The 26,959-nt window shown below is 38.6% G+C and overlaps 2 protein-coding genes across 2 annotated transcripts; one reads left to right on the top strand and one right to left on the bottom strand.

Moving 5' to 3' along the window:
• Positions 1-1,454: 1,454 nt before the first annotated feature.
• On the bottom strand, positions 1,455-6,448 carry psmd14 (proteasome 26S subunit, non-ATPase 14). The gene is made up of 11 exons (XM_053316189.1): positions 6,362-6,448; positions 4,893-4,948; positions 4,382-4,453; positions 4,158-4,277; positions 3,891-3,961; positions 3,599-3,749; positions 3,370-3,477; positions 3,039-3,113; positions 2,828-2,953; positions 2,215-2,277; positions 1,455-1,637 (listed from the first exon to the last, which is right to left on the bottom strand). Exons 2-11 carry the CDS (start codon positions 4,938-4,940, stop codon positions 1,539-1,541), a joined length of 933 nt encoding a protein of 310 aa, XP_053172164.1. The 5' UTR covers positions 4,941-4,948; positions 6,362-6,448; the 3' UTR covers positions 1,455-1,538.
• Positions 6,449-10,984: 4,536 nt separating this feature from the next.
• rbms1a (RNA binding motif, single stranded interacting protein 1a) lies at positions 10,985-26,721 on the top strand. The gene is made up of 14 exons (XM_053318500.1): positions 10,985-11,277; positions 13,025-13,167; positions 16,204-16,262; positions 17,351-17,442; positions 18,697-18,854; positions 19,173-19,252; positions 19,369-19,469; positions 19,618-19,667; positions 19,768-19,858; positions 21,686-21,736; positions 22,577-22,678; positions 22,875-22,937; positions 23,186-23,260; positions 24,584-26,721. The coding sequence occupies exons 1-13, from the start codon at positions 11,227-11,229 to the stop codon at positions 23,252-23,254; spliced, it is 1,110 nt and encodes a 369-aa protein (XP_053174475.1). The 5' UTR covers positions 10,985-11,226; the 3' UTR covers positions 23,255-23,260; positions 24,584-26,721.
• Positions 26,722-26,959: the final 238 nt, after the last annotated feature.

The following is a 26,959-nucleotide window of genomic DNA, read 5'->3' as shown; positions in this document are numbered from 1 at the left end:
GCTGTCAGTATTTACATTAAGAAAAAGACAATTTCCTCCTATGTGGGTTGCAAAGATTTCAGTCAGGAACAAAAATGGTGTAACCTGAAGACCCTTAGGGTCGATTTTAAGGCAGGGGGCCAAGTCTGATATAACATTCTGTCTAGTTAGTATATACTGGAAAGGGTGGAGAAACACCATATGCTCCGTGTTCTTTGCTGTGACTGAAGTTACTGCAATACGAGCTGTTTCTCTGGCTGGAATCCTGTGAACCCATTATGGAGACTTTTTTTCCTTCAGCAAACTGTAATAAACTGAGACCGATGCTAGCTGTTAGGTCTAGTTCCCACCCTAAGAACATGGTCACCTTCACAAGAAAATTCTCAGTTGGATAACCTGTTATGAAAATCTGCAGTATTCCTCAGCTGCTGGCATCAGATTAAAAGGTATCCTTCTGAACGCAAGTATGGTCATCCAGGTGATTCGTCAACTTTTGCTCACAGCAAGACATATGTGTTTATCTTTAGTGAGTCAGGTTTACCTCTGCACCACCACTGGTGTTCTTCCTTTTTGAGAGCAAAAACAAAATAGAGCTGCATGCTGTACTGTTCTATTCAGTGGAAATATTGAGGATTAAAATAGGATTAAAATTCCTCTTTCATGTCATCACTGCTCAAGTGAAGTTAAATATCTCTTTCTTTATAAATTAAATCTTGCTGATCAGCTGTTTTTTGTTTTTAAATAGAAAAGGGTCATCTTCCTCTTTCCTTATAACTGATCACGGACTTTAAATTTAATCTATGACAAATAAAAGGGGATGGGATCCTAACTTTTTCTTACCAGAAACATCAGTAGGTGACGCCAGCTATGTGGAAAAATACTGTGGTTTTAAAGAGTTGTTATAAGAGTTAACAGTACACAATAAAGATAAGGTTTGTCTACACTTGAATTAATGCTGTTTATCCCCGCAGCATGCGGTTACATCACAAAAACCCCACAACACTGGCAAATAATCACAACTCCTCTCTTAAAGCACGATTATTTCACAATGGAATAACTAGACAGACATGTAATCTTGAAAATAAATCTTGAAAAGTGTCGTCATCTGCAATGGCAACAGACCAGCCTGTTAGAGGAGGAAACATTTACTGGGATTTGATGTTGATCGTAACTTCTTTTGTCCATTTTACTTTCAACTCTTGCACCATCCAGTGGTTAGGACTGGTACTACATAAATATATCTGGAAACTCCACTGATGCAGTTTAGTTTTCGTCATTTAAATTAATTGCCAAACATTATATTTTGATCCATTCAGAACTAAGAAGGTAAAAAAAATAAAGGTACAGTATCAGGTAGTGTGCCGTGGTTTGTTGCAGTTTGACATTGGATACAATTTTGTAATAAAACTAATGTCTATATCTGACACATCAGTCTGAAATATTGACAAAAGAAAAAGAAAAGAAAGAAAGCACAGTCAATGACTTCATTTCATACATACATTTATTTTATATAAAAGAAAACAGGGGTTGCAATATTAACAGTTATACACACAAGGCCATCACTGGAAAACTACAGTGTCCAACATGGCAGCTAGGCACTGAACAATGTTGGATGTCATTAAAACATCTACATGCTCCTCCAAGTGCCTCTTGGGATCCTACAAGAGAGACAGACGAACAGAGAAAGGACACAAAAAAGAAAGTGTGACTGATGAGATGTGATTAGGATGGTTTCAGCAGGATTTTTTAATGACAAAGTACTGATCTATAAATTATCTGCTTGTTTTAACATATCTGAACAGTCTTACTCCAATTCTCTCTTTCTTCACCTTAAATCAACACCAGTCACAGATGTAGTATTTTGTAATAATGAGGGACACAAAAGTTTCATCTGCAGTAAGGCTGGGTTATATGGACAAAATCAAATACCAAACTTTTTTCCAAATTCCTCAAGGTCAATTTCGCCACAATGTGCTTTCACAACATATTTACACAGTGAGACTTTGATAAATAATCATGAGTAATGTGTATAATGACTAAGTGAATAAATACAAACAGAAAATTATTGGTTCAGAAAATTACTCACTGTAATTAACCGTTTCAATCCAGGAAAAACATTTGTGCCACATCACGATATCCAAAAATCAAAGAGATATCTAATCTCATATCACAATATCAATATAATATCAATATACTGCCCAGCCCTAATCTGAAGCTTAACATTTTAATCGTTACCTGTTTTCCAACGTTCTTGATTGCCAGCTGCTCTGGTGTCATTTTGTCCTCTTCTTCAACAGCCTGAGATGACAACACGAAAGCGTCTTAGTATTGCGGAGGAACACACCTCACTCATTTATATGTATCGCTTTTTGCAGTTTGCATTGTTGAGGCAAATTCTGTATTCACTTTTTAGAAAATGCGAGGCCCAGAGAATACAGCATGCTTGTGTAACCTGTCAAGCACCAGCATTAGTATAAGAGTCATTGAGTATTAATGGACTCGAGGGTTGTGTGCTCAACACCCATCCAGCAGAGAGTAGCTCACTAATTATCTAACTGTGATAGGTCAATGATTTTCTAGGTGACAACACCTGTTCCATCATCTCTGCATCGACGGTTTAAGGTCAATATTAAGATGATACTTAAATACTCTTTTATAAAATGTTATTCCAACCAATATTCATATTTGAATCCAGTTCACTTAACTGTAATTATGTATGAATGCACACAAGAAATGTATTCAATTTGCCATAACTTTAAGGCAATTTCAGGGTTTTAAACCAGTATTCCACAAGGGTTTCTCCCCTTCTTTTTTGTTTTCTTTCATGGAACGAGCGCTGAAGGTGTACCTTATTGTAGTTCTTAGCCAGCTCCAGCATTTCCTTGACAATGGTCTCATTGAGCTTGCAGTGCTCACTGTAGTCCTGCAGGGTCAGGCCCTCCATCCAGCTCTTCTTATGCAAGTTCAACAGCATCTAAAGAATAATGAGATTGATGATTCTCGTGTTCTACTAAAAACTGCAACAAAAAAATGATTTTATAAAGAGAGAGGGCTCAAACCTTTTGCTCCAGCTCGTTTTTCCTGTAATTGATGGTGATGGAGTAGTAGTGTCTGTTGAGTCCATGAATCAGAGCCTGAAAAATAAGAAACCCAGAGTTAAACACATGAATAACACATGTACATAAAGAATGAATTAAACAATTAAACAATGTCATATTCTACAAATTTACTGTAATTTAATTGTGTTTGGATCTTTGACAGGAGTACAAAATTAAGTTACATTAAAATAAACCAATATAGCACGTAATAAACAACATTTGTGATTCAAATATGGTGGATTTTTCAAATTCAGGCTGAAGGAGGTGACAGGTGTCATGTATGGTGCGTTACCTGGATTGAGGGCTTGTTCAGATGACCCAGGTTAGATGTGGTTTGTCTTGGCTCATGACCCAACACCATCATGTTGGCATTGATCAATCTGAAGGCATCAATAACAACCTGTAGACGACAGAGGCCGCAACAGATTTATTTCGCTTGGGATTCAAATTTAATAGCTGATCTTGTGTAATGCGAGCTACTGATGTATAAGGTGTTTCATGCAGCAGCCATACTTCTTTACCTTTCCTTTGACACTCTGAATGGGATCAACCACCACTGCAACGGCTCTCTCTGACAGGGCCTCAAAACTCTGCTGTGTGTTGATGTCCACCCCAGACAACCAACAGCCGAAACCAGGGTGACTGTGGTACCAGCCCACCACCATCTCAGGCCTGATCAGCAAATATATTAGGTCTTTTATTCAATTACTCATCCCTGAGTTTATGTTTATGTCATTGATAGATGGCCATTTTCTAAATTATGTTGCAATCATTCATTCTTTATCAGTATAGGTAAACTTTAGATAGTTTTACCTGCCAGTCTGCTTCAGCATGTCCAACATTTTGGCCTGGAAGACAGGATCCACTGCTTCAACACTCACACCCTGTGAAACAACAAAATGTTCAGCCAAACTTTAGCACCACACACCTTCTTATAAAGCTATCAACATCAGTGATGCAAGGCATTTATTATCTGACTACGCACGAAAATCGAATTTTTATGGATTTCACTGTACCAATCCACCAAATATGGCATTTTACAAAGCAGATTCATCATGGCGCATATAAAGGAGTACGTACTGTTCCTGACTGTGGCATGGCAAACACATCAATCACTCGCACTGTGTAGTCATCAACAAATTCTCCCAGCATCAGCCCCATGACCTCCATCGGTACACCAGCACGCCCGTGCTTCAACATCTAAAACAAGAGCAAAAATATGAGCAAGAAGACACAGAAACATCACTGAAAACATGTTTATGAGCACTTTAGAAGGTTTTAAAAGACAGCTGGGGCGTAGTTACCTTGAGCAGTGCCAAGGAGGAGATGTACACCTGCTCTGCCGTGTCCACAGCAGGTGCATCTGTCGGAGGACCCTGAGGAGCCAAAGCAGACTTTTTGTTTGTCTGTTCTGGTCTTAACAGTCATTTCCCAGATCAATAAGTACAGTCAAACTACTGATTGGTATTTTGATATACATGATGTTAATGTATGCAGCATAATGTTTATTATGTGGTATTTACATTTAGATTCTAGGCAACTTTAGATTTGTGTCTCAAGATGTGAGACTGCACTGGACTTAAGCTGCTTTTGTTGCATATCTGAGAATAAAATTATGTAGGTTGAAATGTATTAATACACAGTGTGTTATAGAGGACATGCTGATGTTACAATCATAGATCCCAGTAGGCAAAAACTTTCATGTTGTAATGATTACTTAAGGAAAAATTCTTGAATTTAATTAAGGTCATATCCATAAAAAACAACAACATTGTTTATGTTTACAATCTATAGACAATTTAAACTTAGTGTTACCTGACCGAGCCCCGGCATCCCACCTCCAAGCCTCAACAGTCGGTCCATGTCAGGATCTGTTGACAGTTATTAACAACAATTATTCTTTACCGTTTCTTTAAAACTTATGAGGACAAACAAACTGGAAATTAATCAGAAAGAAACTATTATTTCTATGTCCTTTTCGAGATCAGATATTAACAAATCTACTTCAACCACATGTTATAAAACCAAGTAAATCAAGGGTTTACTTTGTTTGTTTATTGTTTTTTGTTTTTTAAGGGCAATCCAGTGAGGTTTAAATTTGCTGAGGTCAACTTAAACGTTTACACATGTACATCTTTAAGACCATTCAGCCCAATAAATGTCAATATATTTCCTATAGAATGAAAATGAAGTCATTCATTTGGTGGTATATTAAATCTAAACATATGTTCTTGTAGGAGATTTGTGTGGGCTGCGATTTGCTTAAATTTATCTCTCCAGCTAACAGCTTATAGGTATGTTTCCTTCCAATTTCAGAGAAGGTCTATTAAAGTATTTCCAGGTCTGAAACAGATGTAATATGAGGAGAGATTAAGAAAATTACAATTACAAACTTTAATGAACAGGAGACATGATTGAGGTCTACAAGCTTGTTCATGTAATATATTATGTCACAGACAAGCTTATAATTCACTTTTGGGTTAGTAGGTAACTATTTAAAAGTATACCCACTAAGGTGTTTCTCTCAATCAATCATTTTGATTGACCCATTTTTGGGTTTTTTTAAAGGTCAATAAAATGATTATTTAATACATTTGTGAAGTTAATTTATGATTATTTGTGGATTTAATTATCATTTTAAGTTTAATGTGGTATTATTTTGTCATAATGTTTGTTTTTAGTTTTAAGAGTCTGGTCTGATGTTAAATCCTGAACCAGAAGATACAATACAAATCAATTCAATAAATATTCACAGATTCATTACTAAGTATGATAATAATAATAATAATAATAATAACAATAACAATAATGACATTAATGATGGTAATAATATTGGTAAAATCGGGGTTTAGGTAAAAGTGCATTTTTATTTAGCTATGTTAACTAGCTGTCTGGACTTATTTACATTTAGAGGATTAATGACATACATATATTTTTACACCCGACAAATAAACTGAAGTTAGCTATTTAGCTTCAGTTAGCTACTTTTCCCATAGTCACGTAAACACAGCACAAACAACCAAATAACTACACATTGATCTATGCTTCAAGTCATCATGTGTTGTGTTTTGGATACAACGAAATGCACATTTAAACATTAAGTGACATTAAATCACTAACTATTTTTATAGAAAAGCGTTAGCATGCTGCTAGCTTGCTCATGCTAACTTAGCCTGAGTGATCTCGCACAAGAAAAAAACAGCAACGAATTCATTTAAACTGATTCCAATTCGCCGTATTTTATGAAGACTATTGGCTGTGTGTAAGACTTTAAGATTATTTACCTGTGGTCAAGCCTTTCAAGTGTTCTGATGAGTTTTTTTCTCTGTGTGTGGTCGATTAAAGCCGACTGCCTGCAATGAATCAGCCAGAATTGTCTTTTTAGAAAAACTACTTCCGTCGCACTCATGACGTCTATTGCTGCAGCCCGACTAGAGACTGCAAGATCGAGACACGTGGGGGCGCCAGAGTCACAACAACTATACTACTACTACTACTACTACTACTACCATTAATATTACTACTACTAATACTACTATTAATACTACTACTACATTGCTACTACTATTACTACTACTCTCTACTACTACTACAACTACTACTTTTACTACCAACTTAACTACAACTACGACTATTACTACCACTGCTATTATTATTACAACTACCACTACTACCATTAGCCTACTACTTCTACCTACTACTTCTACTACTACTATTATTATGATTATTAATACTACTACTACACCAATCAAGCGTTTCTTTTAAGCAGAACCATTTCTGCTCATGTTCTTTTATGATGTTTTATGTTTTTAAAAAAAAAATCATATTGATGCTTTTACCCCGTAGCACTTTGAGATTTGCTTCAAATGTAAAGTGCATTACAAAAAGAAATATTATATTTCTATTATTATTATTATTGTTGTTGTTGTATCGTTATTATTATTAGCTATTATATTTATCACTGTATTGAAAAAAGTCTATAGCAGGCTATATTTTATCTGCAGTAAAATTATACCAAAACATTCCAAGTCAAGTCAGTTTTATTTGTAGGCTATAGCCCAATATCATAAATCACAGATTTCTTCACGGGGCCTGACAAGGCAACATCCTCTGTCCTCAATTCGAATAAAGAAAAACTCCCTTAAAAAAGAAAGAAAGAAAATAAACCCGACATTTTCCTAATTCATACTTTCCCTTACACTAACTTATTAAGGTACTATGTAGAGTTTCATACATGAACATAGTTGTATGTTTATTTAGGTTTATGGTTGATTTTTTTGGAGTCTACAATGGACGTTAATGGTTTAATATTTGTACCTGCTATAAACAGCTTGTATGTATTGAATGAATGCTATGTAGTTCAATATAGATTTTGAAACTGGTGGTGAAACATTAAATTTAATTGTGATATTAAAGTCTGAGTTTTAAATTACTTAGCTTGGCGCGTAAAGCTTAACCCGCAACTTTATTTCCACCATGTCAGTGTCATACTGACAAAAGACAAAACTGAGAATAGTCTACAGCTCTTCTCTTCTAAAAGTGAAAAGAATAAAAACTGCTGTGATGTTTGTGCGGTTTCTCATATTTCAACTTGCAAGCATTTCAGTATTCCCCGAGGAGCCACAAACCCCAAGCCAAACCACAGCATCAGCGGGGCTTGTGAGAAAGCTTCTCTGTTTGGTTTCGTGTATTCCAGCCAGAAAGTTGCCATCCACCAGAACAACTCATACAATTCACCCAGCAGTGTTGCTGGCCAAACTTCCCTCCATAGACAAGTCTGCTGGCAAGCTGAGGTCGTCCCCGGGACTTTCAAATTCCTTAAAATTCCTCAGTGGGTGAGGAAGGAGCAGATAATCATCCACATTCCTCAGTCCCTCCTTCTCCACACCCAAAGGACCTCCTGCTACCTCAACACACTTAAATAAACTCAGCAGTCTTTACCAGGATGTGCTTCCTTGTGATAAGATGGTTTCTATGACGCTTGAGATACAACTGACTCACACCCATTAGTAAATATACATACATATATATCATTAATGTTTCTCTATATTCAGTGGCTTTAGTCAATATTTCCAAATTGTGTATCTCATGCTGTGTTGTTGCTAATATATCTGAATTGCAGCCTCCTATTATGACATTTTAGCTGGTTCACATTCACCAATAAAGGGTCTGATGCAAGCAATAACTTGATCAGACTCAAGACAATACAGGAAACACGCTGCCATTCATTTTCCTTCAAAGTAGACATATGTTACTGGTTGCTGAATGATTGCTGCTGACTGGGGTTAGCTCATTAAAATTCATCTCTACGCGTGATTGGCTGACAGTTTTCCAGTTATTCAATTCAAAACCTATTCATGCTGTTGCTCTGAGGGGTTTTTGATAAACCACCCAAACAAACAATAGATTGATTGATAAATGTACTAAAGGCTACAGATCAATGGAAATATTGGATATTTCACTCATTTGAAGCAGAACAGGTGAAAGTAGGCAAAGCAAATGCAGAGTGCTTTTATTTGTAAAATATAGATAATTTACATTAAAATTTCTCCTGTCACTTAATGGTCATTCTGCAACATGCTCTATGTAAATGATTTATTAATGAATACGCACTCAACTTGGTAACAAGCACAGGAAATCATCTATACCACAGTTGATTATTCAGATAGGAATGATTGGACTTTTCAAGGAACATCAGAAGTAGCTTGTAACATGATGCCAGCATGAAACCTTAATCCCACCAGCAGAGGAAATAAGGGGGAGAAATTTGATGCTTTAAGAGCTTCCCTACACCCTGATGGGATTTGGATTTAGCTTCGTTTTATAAATCTCCGGCATGACCTGCAGCGGGATGGCTGCTAGTGGCATGCACTGCTTTCAGCTTTCAAATGTTTCATTATGTGAATATAAACTGAGTGTAATTACATAAAAGAGAAAGGCAAATGTGTACTCAGACAACGCCTGCAGGGCCATGTATGTGCTTTATGTAGACTTAATTGAGGCTGATGCATCTCTACCTATTTGTCTGCATCAGATGTCAGAACTTTTTATTTGATATATTTCCTTAAATTAAAAAAAGAAAGGTCAAAACATGTTTATATGACCAAAAAGCCAAAGAATAACATATTGTAGGCTTAGATATGAATCTCAGGCCTCAGTCTTTAACCAATGTATTTGTTTGTTGGCCCAAATATATAAAATACCTCCAAATATCAGCTGTTGTGAAGTTTAAACTCCACCTAAGTAGCAAAAACACCCAAATTTCCCCCAAATTGTTGAGGAGTTTCTGACAAAAACACACATACCAGTACGACCGGTAAAGACTAGAGCTGGTTTGTTCTATTGTTTACCTGTAATACAGGTTTGTGTGCTTTTGTCAGTGAGTATAAGAGAATAAAGACTAAAGGGGTTTATAATACATAATACATAAAATTTGAAACCTTTAACAAAATATAAATAAGATAACAAAGAACAGAGCTGGTTTGAAATGACTTGATTAACTACATTGAGGGGGTTGGCCTTGCTATAATGAGGGAGGCTGTTCCTCACTGTGGGTGCAACAACTAAAACCCGTGTCTGACGAACATAAAGGGTGCTTGAGGTTAAACACTGAAGATCAAAAGTGCAGAAAGAGGCGTGCTCTCATTTTTAGAGCATCAATAACAAACCACAGCATCCAAAAAGGTTTTAAAGTAGCAAAAAGCCTATGAAGATAAGCTAGAAATGTACACTTCCTCTTTTTTTTTCTCCAGCTACATCAGAGGCTGAGTTATTTGTGTGCCGTACGTGAAAATGCTTAGTTTACACTTTTACAAAGTGCATAAAAGCAGATCAGTCATATGAACGCTATGAATGCACTCAAAGGTGAAAAAAATGAATGGTTCTCATGATTTATTAGTTCATGAAGGAGTCAATATTTTGTTTCTGCCATTAAACCTTTATGTTACATGATCTACATACATTGCCATATAGAGGTCACAGGCTGCATTTAAAGAAATAAAATGTTTAATGTGAGTAAAGATGTGTGTTATTTCCAAAATATTCTGTTCTCCTTTATTAATCCCAGCTCCCACATAGTTCGGTTTATAGGGAGATTGTGACCTCCAGCCCAGGCCAGTCCCTGCTTATATTTCATTGCATCCTGATTCTCTGACATGTAGTGTGTTGGATGGGGGGAAGGGTAGGAAGAGGAAGAGGGTGTGTGTGTGTGTGAGTGTGTTTGTGTGTGTGCCTGTGTGTGTGTGTGCCTCTCTCTCTGTGTGTGTCCCTGTGTGTGTGTGTGTCACATATACCTCATGTTGTGGGGACGTAAATCTGTTTACAGTCATGTTGTGGGGACTCGCCTCTCTTTAGAGGACAAAAAGCAAGTGTCCTTTATGTAACTCATTCATTTTAAGGGTGATGGTTTGGTTTAAAATTGGGGTTGAATTAGGATTATGTTTAGATTAGGGTTAGACATGTGGTGGTTATGGTTAGAGCTAAGACAATTCACCAGGAAATGAATGTAAGTCAATGAAATGTCCTCTGAAGTGATGGAAACACGCCTGTGTGTGTGTGTGTGTGTGTGTGTGTGTGTGTGGTTGGAGGAGGTGGGGGTGAAGAATGCTTGGTATGCGCGGACGACAACAACATGAAAGGCGGCAAGCTTTCAATCCATCTGATTGTGCGCTTGCAAATCAAACCCAAAAACACTTCGTAGGCTTTTATAACTGCAACCACAGATACCACACGTATCGATGCGCCTTTGTCGCCAAAAACAGACCGCCGATGTGAGTTTTAGAGAGGCGGCCACGCAGTTCATTTGATGTGAAACACCCTGCAGAGGCGGAGATGGTTTGGTCTGTAGTAGGTGGGACTGCCGAGCGGTCTGCACCAGGACGTCGTAGATCAATGAACCGGACCGGAGGGTTGGTCCATCGCCTGGTTTGCATCTGACCGTATAGATGCAGGTCCGAGGACGTTACATTACAGACTTTATTACTGATTACCAGCCCGTTCAGTATGCGGATGTTTTAAACCGACTGCTTATTTTATAGGCTTCATCCACCGCTCGGGTTCCGTCTCTGTAGTGGCTCTTGCGTTGCGATATATATTTTTGTATTTTTTGGGGATCTAAATAGGAAATAAAATAATATCCATAACCTCCAGGATGATCTTTGCAAATACAGGCAACCCGCTGAAGACAGCCAATCGTAAGCAGGTAGGCCAAAATACACACACATTGTATCTTTTTTTTCCTGGCTACTTTTCGCTCTCACTTGAGGCACCATTTGATTAAACAGTCCTTTAAAAAAAAAAAAAAAAAAAAGATAGGCGGAATAATAGCAGCCATAAATGACATTGGGATTTCAAATGGGATGTAAAGCATTGTAATACAGCTTCTAAATGAATTCAGTTTTTAAAAAAAATAAAAAAATAGACCCACTGCTCTCAGCCGACTTGTCAAATGGGAAGCTGATCCTCTGATAGGCTGGATGGAGAGATGAAACCAGCTGCTGACCTATAGCTCTACAACCGGAGAGTTTAATCATTATGTCCATATAACCTTGTTTGCCCAGTCACTCACCCGCTCTGGTCAATATGCACGACGGTTATTGTAGTCCATTTTATAGGTTAATGCATTCTGGGTGACTCCAGAGAGCTCTTTGTAATAATGTAAGTCAGTGTGCTTGGAGTGCATCCTTCATTTTGACCTCTCAGGTGAACAAATAGGTAATTGAAGGCCGGGCCTCCCTTTGCTTACCATCATATCTTTTGATTTAGATGGGAGATGGAAATAGGAAGCGGGCACAGAGGCAAGAGGAGGCTGTTTTTCTAACCTCTGATTATGGAAATGTGGGCCCAGTGTCAGATGATGTGAATCGTAGGTTCAGTTTTAAGCCTACATCCCATAGGACCCCAAAATATTCACCTTTTAGATTATATTTTGATATGTATCCATAAGGAGGTGCTGTATATTACTTTGAGAGCAGGAATATGAAACCAACCACATATGAATTCCTCCAGGGAAGCAGTCAATGAGTTTTCAGAGTGTAGGTGTGACACTGATTTAGTCAGCTTTAAGGTGATGATGCCTCTGTGAAATGTACCAGTGGAGCTGCACTCTAATGGCGCACTGTCTCTGAGGCCTTATATGAACCCTGGTCTCAAAAAAAAAAAAAGTTAGCGTGATAATTGCATACCAACAAAAATGTAAGGCCTCTGCTTGAAGACATAACAGGCCTAACAGATGTTCCTGCCACAGCGATCAATTCCTCATCTGTAAAAGAAAAATAGCTGCTATGAATGTTTAACCATCACATGACTGTGTTAGAATATCCCAGTGTTTCTTTTTTGGCATGGCTATAGTTGTATCCATGTTATTTGGCTCTTGGATTGGATTGTCCTTTGGTTATGGACAGATGGTGTGATTCTGCCATGCTTTGTCTTTGATCTGATCTGGAGAGGGTTTGGGGTGGCTGGGAGCTATTTTAATGAATGAGTAAGGGGAAGGAAATGCTTTGCAGGGCAGTGCTGCGTGGTTTGGCTCGCAAGTATGTAGAAAACTGTAGGTTTCTGATAAACAGGATGTAGGACATGAACATAGATTTAATCACATTGTGATTCTCAAAGGACCACGTACAATAATATATGGATTTTAATATAGCCTGTAATATTGTCTGGAATATTGTTGGACATGGATTCAGCCAGGAGCTTTAAGGTCAAACTTACCTCCAACTATAAGATCCTGATGTTGTCTCAGCTGGGTCACAATGGGGAAAAGTACCAAATTACAATACTGACTTTTAATGTAGCATGGAATACCAAAATCTTAACCTGCCCTTTTTGTGCATTTCTACATTTTCGGTTCACACAGATGAAATGCTCTTGTGATCACTGTAGACCTGGGTTTAAATTAGATTATCTAGCTCCCATACGCTTCCTAACAGTGGGTTTCCTGTGTGCAGTCCTACCCCATGACTCCGTCCAGTCCCAGCAGCAGCAGCAACAGCAGCAGCACAGGCCTGGAGCAGCTCAGCAAAACCAACCTCTACATCCGAGGCCTGCCGCCTGCTACTACAGACCTGGACCTGGTCAAACTCTGTCACCAGTGAGTACACACCAGTATGCTAATGTGTGTGCACACCAGCGTTTTAGGGGACTGATACGCTTGTTTGCTGTTGAAAGCCAATGGCGAGGTTTAGATTATAGCATAGCAATGTCACTGCACTCTGACCACAGGTATATATTGTACATACACACATATCATGTAAATAACATAATGAATAATTCAAAAGTTCAGTCTGTAAAACCTCCTAAGAAATTTTAGTTCCATCTATGAGTTGACCTCATTTTTCAGTGGTTTTCAGGTTTGTAAATTAATTATTGCTTTAAAGGACCAGTGTGAAGGATTTAGTGGCATCCAGCGGTGAGGTTGTAGATTGCAACCCCCACCCCCTTCCTTTACAAGTGTGTAGGAGAACCTACAGGGGCCATGGAACCTGCGAAAAAAGGCCCTCTCCAAAGCCAATGTTTGGTTTGTCCATTGTGAGCTACTGTAGAAACATGGCGGTGCAACATGGCTGCCTCCGTGGAAGAGGACTCGCTCTCTATGTCGATATAAAAGGCTCATTCTTATTTTCATGTGATTATACACTGATTAAACCTGCATTATGGTATTTTTACATATAAATGAATGTCTGATACGTTCAAGCTCTTTCCTCACAAGTTCAGGATAGGGTTTCAGCCTAGCAGTGATTAAGCCTATCACCGCCACATAAATCTCTCTGTGTTTCATAGTATGCAGTTTTTTAATCTCATCTTTGGCGCAACATTCCCTTGTTGGTGGTTTGGCCGTTAATCGGACCAAATGGATCAAATTCTGATACTGAAAGAAGTCATTTCCAAGTGGATGTGTGACTCCCATAATAATTTATCCACCATTTTACAGCCGCAACAGTGGGTTACAGCCACTTGTTTATTGGCCATCAGGCATTGGGGACTAACTCTGGTGGGCCGATGGGCATGTTTGGGCCAGTGGACCATCTAAACATGCCCATTTTTACTGGCCCTCTCCGTGTGCCTGTCATTTGGGGTACACATGAGAGCATACTATGTGTTTGTGTCTGGCTGTACTCAGATCAAATCAAATCCCTTCCTCATAGTAACATCTTCGTACTCAGACAGTCACGGCCATCACCCTCTTCCCTTTCTGCCAGAGGGGGGAAAATTTTAGGAAATTTCACATCTGCCGACATTCACGCAATTGACCATGACACATATGGAATTAACATGTTTCCCACGCTCTCACACCACACCACCATTTTCTAATATAGCGACAAACAAATTCATAACTAATAATGCTTCAGTGCAAACAGAGGACACTGACGGCGCACAGACGGACCAGACAGAGCAGCACAGCGCAACAGCAGCACCGTGCCGCCAACATTTATTCAACGAGAAATAACACAAATCTCCAATATTGTAATTTATTCCCATGCATGCTGCTCATAGTAATCTCAGTCGGCAGCTCTTCCAACAGCAGTACAGCATCTCTTCGAGGGGTGGAGCCAAATTTGGATGTAGTAATCAGAGTAGCACTTTTTTTTTATACAAATATTTATTTCATACAAATATATTAAAAATATTTGTTTTCTGGGAGAAGACAAGACATGTCAAATATGAGCATGTAGGATGGGACTCCATAATACTGCTGTCTCTGTCTTTCTCCCCTGCTCTGCTCTGCTGTCTTGTCTCTGTGTCAAGAATGTATAAATAGCTGCAGGTCTGTGAATCTGGCAGAGCTGAGCTTTGGTTGAGTGGTCAGTGCAGTTGTGTGTGGTCTTGGAGACCAGGGTTTGAAATCTGGTGTCAGATCCCTCCTTTGCCAAGTAGTTTAATGAAGACCACCATTTTAACACTTTAATAACCAAACAATTATAAGCGTAATAAAGACAAATCATTTTGCTGCCTCAACAATACAGATACAAATGCAAATACTGGGATCACTGCCCTAGTCTCTTCACTCCCTTCTTACGTATGTGATCTAAGCCTCAACAAGAAAGCAAACAAGCGTATTTCCCAAAATGTCAGACAGTTCCTTTTAGAGCTTCTGATCCAACAAAATGTCATTATGTTAGATTTAAACTGCATTTTAGTACCTAACAACAGTTTAAAGCTGTTTCTTATGTGTATCTTCACATAAGGGGAAAAATGTTATAATCGCTACAGATCTCAGATAAAAAAGACAAACAGTTTTAGTGCAGAACATCATTATTGGCATTCAAAAAACACACGTAACCATAGTGTACACTGACTCATAAATGCTTGAACCACCGTACCTCTATAAACAGACACACACATGGAAAAGACATAGCTCAACTGAGGTATGTGACGCAGACTGTAAACCTGATTGTTTTCTAAAAAGAAAAAATCAGCCATGTAAGGCAGTCCAATGAACATGTTTGATACTTGATACTATAGGCTGAAGTCCGAGTGGTTAGTGCGGTGGATGCCATAATTAGTGGAGTTTTGTCTCCTCTCTTTCCCTCTGAATCACAAGCATATGGAGGGAGGCATTCACCCATGTAACCAGCGGCAGCAGCAGCTGTTTGTGTCCTGTTTGCTTGTGTTTTGTTCATGTTCCCAATGGTGTTTGCCAGCACAAAGCAGAAATGAAAGCGCTTTTCATAGCAACAAGGTCTGAATGGTGATGTCAGCTAGGCATTTAGTCTGTATGGTGTGTGTGTTCAGATAGCAGCTCACAGCTCATACCACACAGTTCAACTTGAGTATAAAGTCAGTGAAAGCCTGATACATTGAAATTGGATTAATAGTGTTTGGAAACATGAAGGGAGAGTAGTAATGCAATGTATGTGCCTCTTAAATCACCAAGTATCTCCATAAATATTTGTATTAATTCATCTTTTCTGCTTGCATGCTCATTTTAGTCTGTCATAAATGAAGGTAGTCTCTCTACAAATGTCTCCCACAAAGGGATATTTTTATATATATGTTAGATTGGCATTAATAACAAATGCAGAATAATCCAGGGCAATGAAGAGACATTTTCACAAGTCTTAGGTGTTGATTCATAATTTTGAAAGAAAGATCTTTGACAGGAAGTGACATGTTGTTGTGTGCACAGGTATGGCAAGATTCAGTCAGCAAAGGCAATCCTGGACAAGACAACCAACAAATGTAAAGGTCAGTAAGGTCGTCGGCATTCATTGATCTTGGCTCAACACTATAAAAAAGCGGGTTTTATCAATGGCCTATCTACTGCAACATAGCTGGAGCATTCAGAAACCTTTTGTATGTTGAATCTCCTGTTAAAGTGGTTATATCCTACCAGTGTTTTTCCATGTTTCATATAATCCAAATATGTTGGTGCACTTTATATGAGTTAAATTATTTTCCAATGTATGCCATTTTGTTACAGATGTTTGGATGTGTTTTCTATACATTCAGTGGCAGCTGCTGGTTTCCATTCATTTTCCATACGAAATGGAAAATCAATTTGCAGGAACTTGCTACTTGCTAGTGTTGGTCGATCCATCACAGTGATTATGAACAGTAATAGTGCCCGTCTTTTTTTTTGTTGTCAAAGTTGCGATGTGTGGCGCTGCAGCTGAAAATGTTGACTTGCTACAGTGCAACGATAACTTCACTTTGACAAAAACAAAAGCAGATTATGACGGATAATCTAACTCAGCCTCTGCAAGTGGATTTTCACACCATTCGTTTTATGGAAATGAACAGAAACCAGTGACTGACTGGATATTAATTTATTAGTTGTTTGGCCATCTACAACTCAAAGATATCAAGTTTTCTGTCATAGAAAAGATGTGAAAGGATGCAATCAGAGAATCTTTTCTTAAAGAACTACTCCAAACGATTTATCGGTTATCAACATAGTTGGTGATCAATTTAATAGTTGGCAACTGATGGATTAATTGAGTAACTGTTGCAGCTTTACATGAGCTTTAGAAAACAGTGAAAATGCATTATTTTTTATTATACCATAAAGTATGTGGGTTGTTCCTTTTAGAATTTTGAAAGAGAGAAAGAAATCTGACTGACAATTTGTTTTGTAGTTTGAATTGAAACATCTAAATTTTGTATTTTACGTTTTTTATAATATAAATTCATCTTAACATCTTAATAAAAGCAATACATATCAGTATATATTACTGTAGCCATCCCCAAATAATACTGTCGATAGAAAATGTACAATAGATGTTTGTGCTTCCCACTGAGTGTCATTCATGTAAATACTGCTCTACAAACCACAGGTTACGGCTTTGTGGACTTTGACAGCCCAGCGGCTGCTTTAAAGGCAGTACATGCTCTGAAAACCAGCGGCATTCAGGCCCAGATGGCCAAGGTGAGTTTGGTGCAGGCATGTGTTTGTGTGTGTGCGTGCACGCATGTTTGAACATCTCTATGAGGTTGTGCTTCTGTAATGCGTGCATGTGTCTGGTGTGTGTTAGAGAATGACATTAGACTGGTCACATGACCTCAGCTGACAAGCTGTTCTTGCCGTGACCCCATTTACTTTCACTGTAGAAACCAGATGTCATGTCTCGCTCTGCCAAATAACCTGTCAGTCAGCCTGACACGTTACACACAGGACCACAAGCCCACACAGTAACGCATCATCGTGTACTGTATAGACTGTACAGATTTTACCACTATTATTACTATGTCACTGAGTGTTAACAATTAGCATTAATGCATACTGATGTTTGCATGTCTGCACAGTAGCACTAAATTTAATTTTCTAAAATAGTTTTAGCTGACAGATTATTTATGCATCACATGTGTGATTTGTTTTATAGCCAGCATTGGAAATTCTAACATTTCAGTTTCAAGACGTTTCTTTTTCCAGTCCAGCCTGTGTTTCTGTGCTTAAATTCATGGGTGAGAGTTCATTGATGAAGGGTTGCTCTCTGGAGACCCGCATGTAGCAGCGCTGTGTGGAACAAACACGGCAGAGTGCAATTTGTGTGTTGTGGTAGCTAGGCTACACTGCTCTCCTGCTGTTTCCAGGGAAGGCCATAGAGGTGCTGAGCTGCTGCACAGTACAGATGAAGTGTCTTTGTGTGTGTGTGTGTGTGTGTGTGTGTGTGTGTGTGTGTGTGTGTGTGTGTGTGTGTGTGCAGGAGAGCTTATTAATGTTTGTTTAACCAAATTTCTTCCTGGTGACCCCCAACCAGACTTAAGCTGAGTCTCAAACCCTGATCCACAAAGGCTAGCACGTTTTGTAAGAGAGAAGTAGCTTTTGTTGCTTTCAAGCATTTTATTGGTCAGGAGAAATAAGGCAGATATTGCCTTTATCTGTGGTTCAACACATATCTGATATGTTGACATATTCAAATGTACCTCTCTCTCAGTTCAGATAACATATTGTGTGTGTGTGAGTGTGTGTGTGTTTTTTATTTTTATTTTTAACTTTGGAGGTCACCACATCTGTAATAATTTCTTTCTTGTTTGCATGATGCATCATGCTCATGCAAAGCACTTTATGACAAATATTTATGAAAAGCGCTATTGAAATAGATTTTACTTACTTCCATTCAAAATCATTCACATTATATTCAGTCGATTTGTTCGTCTCCATCTTCTTTTATGTGAGCAGCAACAGGAACAAGACCCAACAAATCTGTATATTTCCAACCTGCCTATTTCTGTGGATGAGAAAGAGTTGGAGAACATGCTGCAGCCTTTCGGACAAGTCGTCTCCACACGGATCCTCCGAGACTACAGCGGCAACAGCCGAGGAGTGGGCTTCGCCAGGTTGGTCACGGAGACATTAAAAAACAAGGAGCACTTGTTTGCTCTTAACTTAATGCCAACTAATGTTAAAGAATAAGTATCCTCAACATATGATTCTTAATTTAAGTTTTGATAAAGCATGTTTTTGATATTGTATAAGGTAATAAGTTGAGTGAAAGCAGAGGTTTTTTTTAGCAGTGTTAGGGCAATCAAAACCACAAAGAGTCTATTTTCAACATTTATAACAATACCACTTTGGCTTGTAAGTTACAATATAGATTGTCTCTGTGCTCTTTGTTGATGAGTCATGTTTTGTTGCTGTATCCTCTCTCTTTTTAGGATGGACACAACAGAGCAGTGTAACGCAGTGATCTCACACTTTAATGGGAAATTTCTCAAGATTGCCTCTGGAGCTCTGGGTAGGAAAAAAAATTCACCTTTCTGTACACTTTCCTTCCAATAAAAACTGTGGAGGCGGTGATGAAAATAATTGTTAATATGTCACTTACTGACTGTTCCTGTGCTTTGCCCCCAGCTCCTTCTCAGCCCTTGCTGTGTAAGTTTGCAGACAGTCAAAGGAAGAAACATGCTCATGGTGGATTTCTTCCCAATGGACAGACAGGAGATCTCAGACTAGTATGTATCTGCTTCATTTATCACATCTTTTTCATATGTCAGAATAAGTGATGATTGTCAGTTATATTTTAAATTATTATCCAATTTTGTGCTCAATAGCAGTAAGATAGAAATATTTGATTCCATATTATGTATTTCCTCCCTGTAGGGTGCAATGACTCTTACCTATGACCCCTCCTCAGCAGCTATACAGAATGGGTAGGTCACAAGCAGATTACAGCCGGTCAACACATCATTTAAATTTTTACTTGCCTCATAAATCTTGAACTGTGTTTTAAAAATACTCTCTGTCATTCAGGTACTATCCTTCTCCGTATCCAGTGACCAACAGGATAATGACTGTGCAGCCTGCAATGTCTCCCTACATGTCTCCAGTCTCTGCTTACCAGGTACTGCTGCTATAAGCATCCACAAGAATGAGAAGTGAATTTAAATCATTTCTCTGTCTCTCTATCTTACTCACCATCTCTCTCTTCCCCTTTATGTTGTGTTTGAGGTGATGAGGTGTACATGTATATGTGTGTTTGGATGTATTTTTGCTCATGTGTGGGTTGTACAGGTGCTATAGGTGCTATAGGTGCTATAGATGCAAGAATACGTGTTGAAGCTGTCCTGGGCCACCTCACATAGCAGCAGCTGTGGCAGTGGGAATTTGAATTTGAGTTTTCGGTGTATAAGTGACTGGGTTAGTCAGAAGTTCATAGGGTTCATAGAGTTGTAATTGTAAAAAAAAAAATCCTTTTTACAGAAAGTGCAGCCATCTTCTCTGACTCACACTCTCTCTGACTTTCGTTCTTGCTCGCTGTTGCTTAACATTTCATTCACAAGTTTTGATTCATCACTTTATGTGCAGCAAAAACACTTCTGTGGCTTGGAAGTAATTTGCCCAAGAGGGATGACTCTGATCTGAGGGTTGTTGTTCAGCAGGGTTGCAACACACAATAGAGGTTTTGAACAGAGTCCGCTGCCAGATGGTCTCCAGATAAACCCACTACATGTTTGGGTCTACCAGGCCTGTTTGGCACATTCCCGTCATGTGGGGAGTTGGTAATAAGTTCAAAGTAATAAACTCAACCATTCTCCTTGTGCAGTTTCCGAGAGAAATTGAATTCTATGAACACTTATGAGCTTCTCTGTGTTTGAATAAGGAGCTTTTTGTGCCAATCCATAACTAGTATTCATATCTAATAAAGCTTTTCAATCAGATGGATGAGCCCATTCTCCTTCAGGTGCCCCACTCAGTGTCAGCAGACACAGACTCAGAGCCCTGATGTCTCCAAGTAATATTAAGTAGTTAGAAGGTGATGCTTTTTCTTAAGTACCCAACTCATTTTATTTCCAAGAAGGTCTAATTTAGACAATCAGTTTGGGTCTACTGGGAGTTTTTTTAAACACAACTGCTCAATGGAGGTTGGCGTCTAAGAGGCAACACTGCATAAAGAAGTAACTACACCAGTCTGTCCCCCACATCCCAACACATGCCACGGCTTCCGCTGCCAATGTCCACAACACTTTCATGTTCCTGAGCTCTGCAGCTTGCCCAATGAGCATTGCGCCTAACCTTTGCCTTGAGGGTTGTGGCAGTGGATAAAAAGAACTGCACCGAGAAGGTTGGCAGCCCAAGAGCCCTCTGGTGGACACCAGTGGTGAGGGTAGCTGGAGAAGGCCTGGTTGGCTCAGGTGATGCCCTCAAAGGAGAAATAGGCCAAATTGGCCAAAGCTAGTATTGTTACATGAGTCTGGAACATGCTTGTTAAAAGCTCCCAGACTGGCTTTCTGACGGCATCAAAGAGGTTCTGGAGAAACATTCAGCACCCCAGGAGAGGAAAAGCTATAACTCGCCCAGGGTGTGCTGTAAGGGTCAGGAATTATTGAACTAAACTTGGGATATTGTTGATATATAGAGGACGAACTTATAGAAAACTGCTAAAAAGAGAGAAATACACTCTGACATACTGAAGGCTTTAAATATATTTTGGCTGTTATGGTTAACCAGAGTCTCTGACCAAGATAAATGACTTCAAAACACATGGATGAAAGAATGGATTTTGTTGCCACATCCATTCCAGACTGACAGCATCCTTGTAAAAATGTTTATTGCAGTTGTGAATCTAGTTTGGAATATAAAAGTTTCATTAAAGTAAAGTAAATGTCTCTCTCTTTCTTTTCATCTGCCTCTCTTCCTGCCTTTCCTTTCCTGTCTGACTTTTCATCAGGTACAGAGTCATTCTTGGGTGGCACATCAACCATATATCATGCAACACCCGGTAAGGGAGCAAGAGCACTGCCTTTTTTTTCTCTCATGTACTTATAGGCCACCTCCTATTATGTGTACAGGAAATGGGTGTGTGGCACTGCTACAGCTAAAGCTCTGAGCTCAGAGTGTTACTGTAATCAGCCTGTTCTGCTGACACAGTTAAAGCAACAACGTCCAAAACTTCCCCAAAATTAAGGAGAAGGAGCAAAGATGAGTTCTGAAAAAACATTCCTCTGTGTATTTACATAGTGTGTATGTGTGTTTTTAAAAGTGTGTATGTTAGGGAGTAATGGAACAACTAAAAAGACATTTAGCCACAACCCCCCTCCCACCTCCCTCCCTCTCTCTGGATCCAGCAGGAAATGCCTGAAGCAGAGACAGTCTTGTGACTCTTTGACTCTTCCAACAGATGGTTTCCAGTGGAACAAGTGTCTCTGCTGATCTACCCCTTCCCCCACTTGTTACTAGGAAATGGTCTATTCCCCAAAGGCGTCATGTTTAAAAGGAATATACCGCATCTGAGAACAAGCTAAAGCTCGCAAAGCCATACTTTTTTCTTAATGTAACACAGGCGCATAAAATACTTGTATATTTGCTAACATATTATCAAAGAGTTAGTGCAGCATAACATCAAAACCACACTTTTTTCAAAGGCAAGCTTTCTGTTCTGTCTTGTATGAAAAGGTTTTAAACCATAAGTCATGCTCTGTTTAAACTCAACAATGCCTGCCACTGTTGTCGTAGCCTTTATGTTACATTTGTGTTGTATCAGAATAAGTTGATTTAATTTGTCTATCATGTGATTCATGGCATAAAAAGAAAAAAAAGCTCAACTGCCTTTATATTGCAGGCTCCTGTGATGTCTCCCTCTGTGGATCCCTCCATGTCATTGCATCCTACAGCCATGATTACTCAGCAGATGGGCCAGCTGTCATTGGGAAACACTGGAGCGGTGAGAGGAATTCTGGGATATCCGACATCATGCACAGCAGTGATCAAATCAAATCAGCATGAATTAGTATAATTCAATAAAAAAATAATGGAAAATATCATGGCAGAATGCTAGGGCGACGGTTATGTTACGCACAACATGTATGCATGGCAAGGCCTGACAATAAAATGATGGATTTTTCTTTCCTGTTTCGCAGTATATTGCAGCCAACCCCGGTGGAGCTTACATGCCTCAGTATCCTCCCATGCAGGCAGCAGCGGTACGTTAATTGTAATATTATGTCATTCAACTCCTTATTCAAAACATTCAGCCTCTACCTGGTGTCCGCTTAACTTTGATGTACCTTTAAAACAGTAATTATTTTGAATTATAACACACCATGCTAGCACCAAAAACTAAATTGCTTCAGGAGTGTTTGTCCCCTAAAACTATCAATTATCTTAGTGCGAACCAAGCAAAGGGGGTCATTATAGTTTCTAAATGAGAGATGTTGTTTTTGCTTTTCAGGAAAATGGCACACAGCAGCAAGTGGATTCTTCCAACAACTCGTCTCCTTACAGTCAACTCAGCAAGTAATCACAGGTACGCTCCAGTTTCTGAGTGAAGGCCAGCTGACATAAATGAGGGCAGGTTGTTTGTTTCAGCAACTTTACTGACTCGTAATTGAAGTTATGGTACCACTTTCTAATCAGGCACCCATTATTAAGGGTTTATACATAGTACTGAGTCATTTACTAAGACTATATAGATTATAGATATAGTTAAGTGTCACATTAATGAGAACAATTTTGGGTCAACCGTATTATAGAAAATCCTTTTGGCTGTATTAATTATATTATTCATGGGTTTTCTACTTTAAATTACCAATCAACTCTGCCAGTATGAATGTAAGGCAGTAATTAAATGGTTTTTACAATACTCCGTCAGGTCTGCAATTGTAAATACTGATAAGTTTTTCATAAATGGATTTCAGTTCAGATGCTCTCCAGTGCTTTTTCAGAAGGTTAGGGGTGAAATGATCCACTGGGGCAGCATTGATTAGCTAAATCTACAAAGACAAAACATGTATCATGCTGGAGAAACACCAGCCAAAAGGATTTTTCTACAACCTGGCAACTCAAAAGTTGTTCTTATTAGTGGATTATAACTGAACGAAACATGAGTAAATTATTTATGAATCATTAATAAATATACATTAGTGTCATGCCCAGTCCAGAGGTAGCCGAGATGCAGCATAATAAGCCGCCATATTCCCCCCAGCAGCCATGTAGACAGACTGCCGGCTGTAATAAAGATGCATTTATTTACAACTTTTGGATAAGACAACCAGAGGTTAATCAGGGTGGGAAACAAAACAAACAAAATAAAATCTAAGAAGGTAATAATAAAAAAACCAAAGTAACCAAATTACAATAGCTTACTTCCATAACTAACATTAACAGGAGAAAGTAAGAGTTAAAAAAAGGGTTACAGTTTATTTCACCACCAATCACTTAAAAGATACCATTTGCCTCCTTGGTCCTCCTTAAACACGCCCATTAGCATGCGCGCACACACACACACACACACACACACACACACACACACACACACACACACACACACACACATATCTGACGCACATCATGTTGTCTTGTTCACGCTGATGGAGGGAAATACAACATCGGTTTGTTACAACTCAAATATAACATATCATACAAGCTGCCTCAATCAGTCACAACTGCAATTTCTTAAAGGAAGTGGAATAAAAACTTGTTTAATAACCTAAATGTTATTATGATCACATGACCTTAATTCATTCAAAATTCACAGAGTTGGTCAGAGATAATATGAAATGAATGTTGCTGCTCATACTAGTTTATAGTCTTGTGTCAATGCTTCTGCTTGCTGTGTTTTTATTTTTAGGCTAGATTACCCCTCTGTGAGCCAGAAGGCAGGTGCTGCGTTGCTGATGACATCACAGTGATAACAGTCACGGCCTTCTCTGATTGGACCAGACACATGAACTTTTTTGCACAGCCCCGATGTTTGTGGTGGGAAAAATGAGGACAGTGTAAATGGACTCAAGCAGTTGGCTAATGACAGAAAAAAAAACAACAAAAAAAAAACAAGATTTATTTTGATAAGAAACAACATGCTCTTCTTTTTCTCTTTTTTCAAGGATTCTCAAATAAAAGCCAGAGGACCCTACCCCCTTCCAAGTCCCCTCACTCCCTCATCATCCCCAGTATGATGTGATATTAAAATGCATGAGATTGAGACCCTTCCCCCTCTCCCCCCTTCTAGGTTTCTGTGATCTTATAGTTACTTTATTTGTGATGAAGAACCCTTCCAAAATCTTGTTTGCATTCAAGTTTAAAGTTTCAGAAAAGCTTTATTTTGGCTTTCACAGTTGTCACAGAATAACTTACAAAAAAAAAAAATAAGTTCAACTGCACTTGACAGCTGATACAGGTGACCATTTCATTAGGAATTAACAAATTTATTATTGGAAAAGGTGCCTTCCTTACGTCACACATTGAACATTCTCCAACATTTCTTCATTGAACTTGATCAGGTGTCATATTTCTATTTGATTGATCAAATGTGTGTGTTTCGAGTGTTTCGCTATCTAGTCTTCTGGTGGCAATAATAAAGACAATGAGAGTCCCACTGCAATACTGAGAAAAAAAGAGAACGGTGACAAACTCAGAGCAAGGTAACCCCCTCCCCACCCCACCCACCCCCACCCTCCCTCTTTCCTTTTTTTTAAAACTCCAGAAATGACATGAATCAAGAGCCGTACTTTTATGAAATTACACGTTTTCTCCAAATGGGCATCTTTTAGGAGGGTTGTTGGTTTTTTTTTTTTTCCTCTTGTGGTCAGTTTGACCAGTGATCTACCTCATGGTTCTGAGTCTGCTGGTGTTGTGGGGTTTGCGGGTAAAGCCCTTTGCACCAGAGTGGACGAAGCAGAACAAAAGCCACGCTCAGGAGCTGGCTAAATAGGACTTCTACCGTTTGTCTCCCACATGCAGCATTTCTCTTCCTGATTTTTCAAAGAAACATTGTGCTTTTTGCCTCATCTTTATTTGTCATTGCTTCTGTTCTCGTGTGTGTGTGTGTGGTTTTTTTTTTCTCAAGATGATGAGTGTTGTTTAGTTTTGATGCTCCGTTTTAAAGATTCAAAGTAAGACAACTGCTAGCTTCTCCTTTAAAATAGTTGGTTTACAACGTCCTTGAACAAATGAATGCAGTCTACGCGCATTTATTTGGTGATTTTTTTTCTGCCTTTCTAGCCAGATTTTAGATGATACACCACTGTCCCTTACCTTTTCAATTTTTCCTTTAAGAAAAAAAAAAAAGAAATAAATGTCACTATCCTGGCTTAAACTGCTTTTGTAAATCTCTCCAAAAAAAAGACTAGAATATAGCTACGTGTTTGGTCAGATACAGCAGCTTAATACTAGCTTAATACAATTTGGAGTGGAAAAGTAACTCTCAAACCATGCATAATGCAAAATAAAGGCAACAATTGCACACAAAGTACTTCAAAGTATTTAATTCAAAAAACACAATTAGAATTTGATGGAAGGTGCCTGATGGACAGACGGTGGCTGCCAGCATGTGTTTCAAAGGTCAGGTGGTTAAAAATTATATTTGTAAATTCTATACATCCAGGGCCAAAGTAAAAAAAAAAGTGAGTTTTGTTGTTTGCTTTGGGTTTTTTTTCCTTTAAATTGAAGATTTATGATGTAAGAACTATACACAACTACGAGACAACAAAATGGTCAAAGCTGTAAGGTCGCAGCGTTTTACCTGATCAATAGTACTGTAGCAGTGAATGCTCACAATATGAAAATACATACAGTAATTTGAGTTTTACTGTAGGTGCTTTCACATTCTGGACATTTATGGCTGGAAAAAATGTAAAAATGCAAAAAACAAAAAACAAAAAAAAATCTTGTACATGTTATCCTCATTGCTTCCCCCTGTCACCTTCGATTGATTCTCAAACAATCTTCTCCTTGCTCTCTCCTTTGAAAACATTTGAAACAGTGATGAATAAAAAGGCTCTTCTCTTTCTCACATAAGGCTCTTGTATGTTTAATTGGCCTCATCATTTTGTTTCTGACTCCTGCTCTTTCACACTTTTTGTTCCGATGTGTTTTGAAGTTAGCTCTGGTATTATTCTGTATTTTCTTATTGTCATCAAATCCCATGAAAAAAGCCCAAATCATCAATGCATTTGTCCATCTCCCACATTACTCTCTGACTTCCTTGTTCTCTCTGTGCCTGTCA

The sequence above is a fragment of the Scomber japonicus genome, chromosome 1 (genome assembly GCF_027409825.1).
Source record: "Scomber japonicus isolate fScoJap1 chromosome 1, fScoJap1.pri, whole genome shotgun sequence".
NCBI lineage: Eukaryota > Metazoa > Chordata > Actinopteri > Scombriformes > Scombridae > Scomber > Scomber japonicus.
Note: the sequence above shows the minus strand (reverse complement) of the source record. Positions and strands in the feature narration are given on the sequence as shown.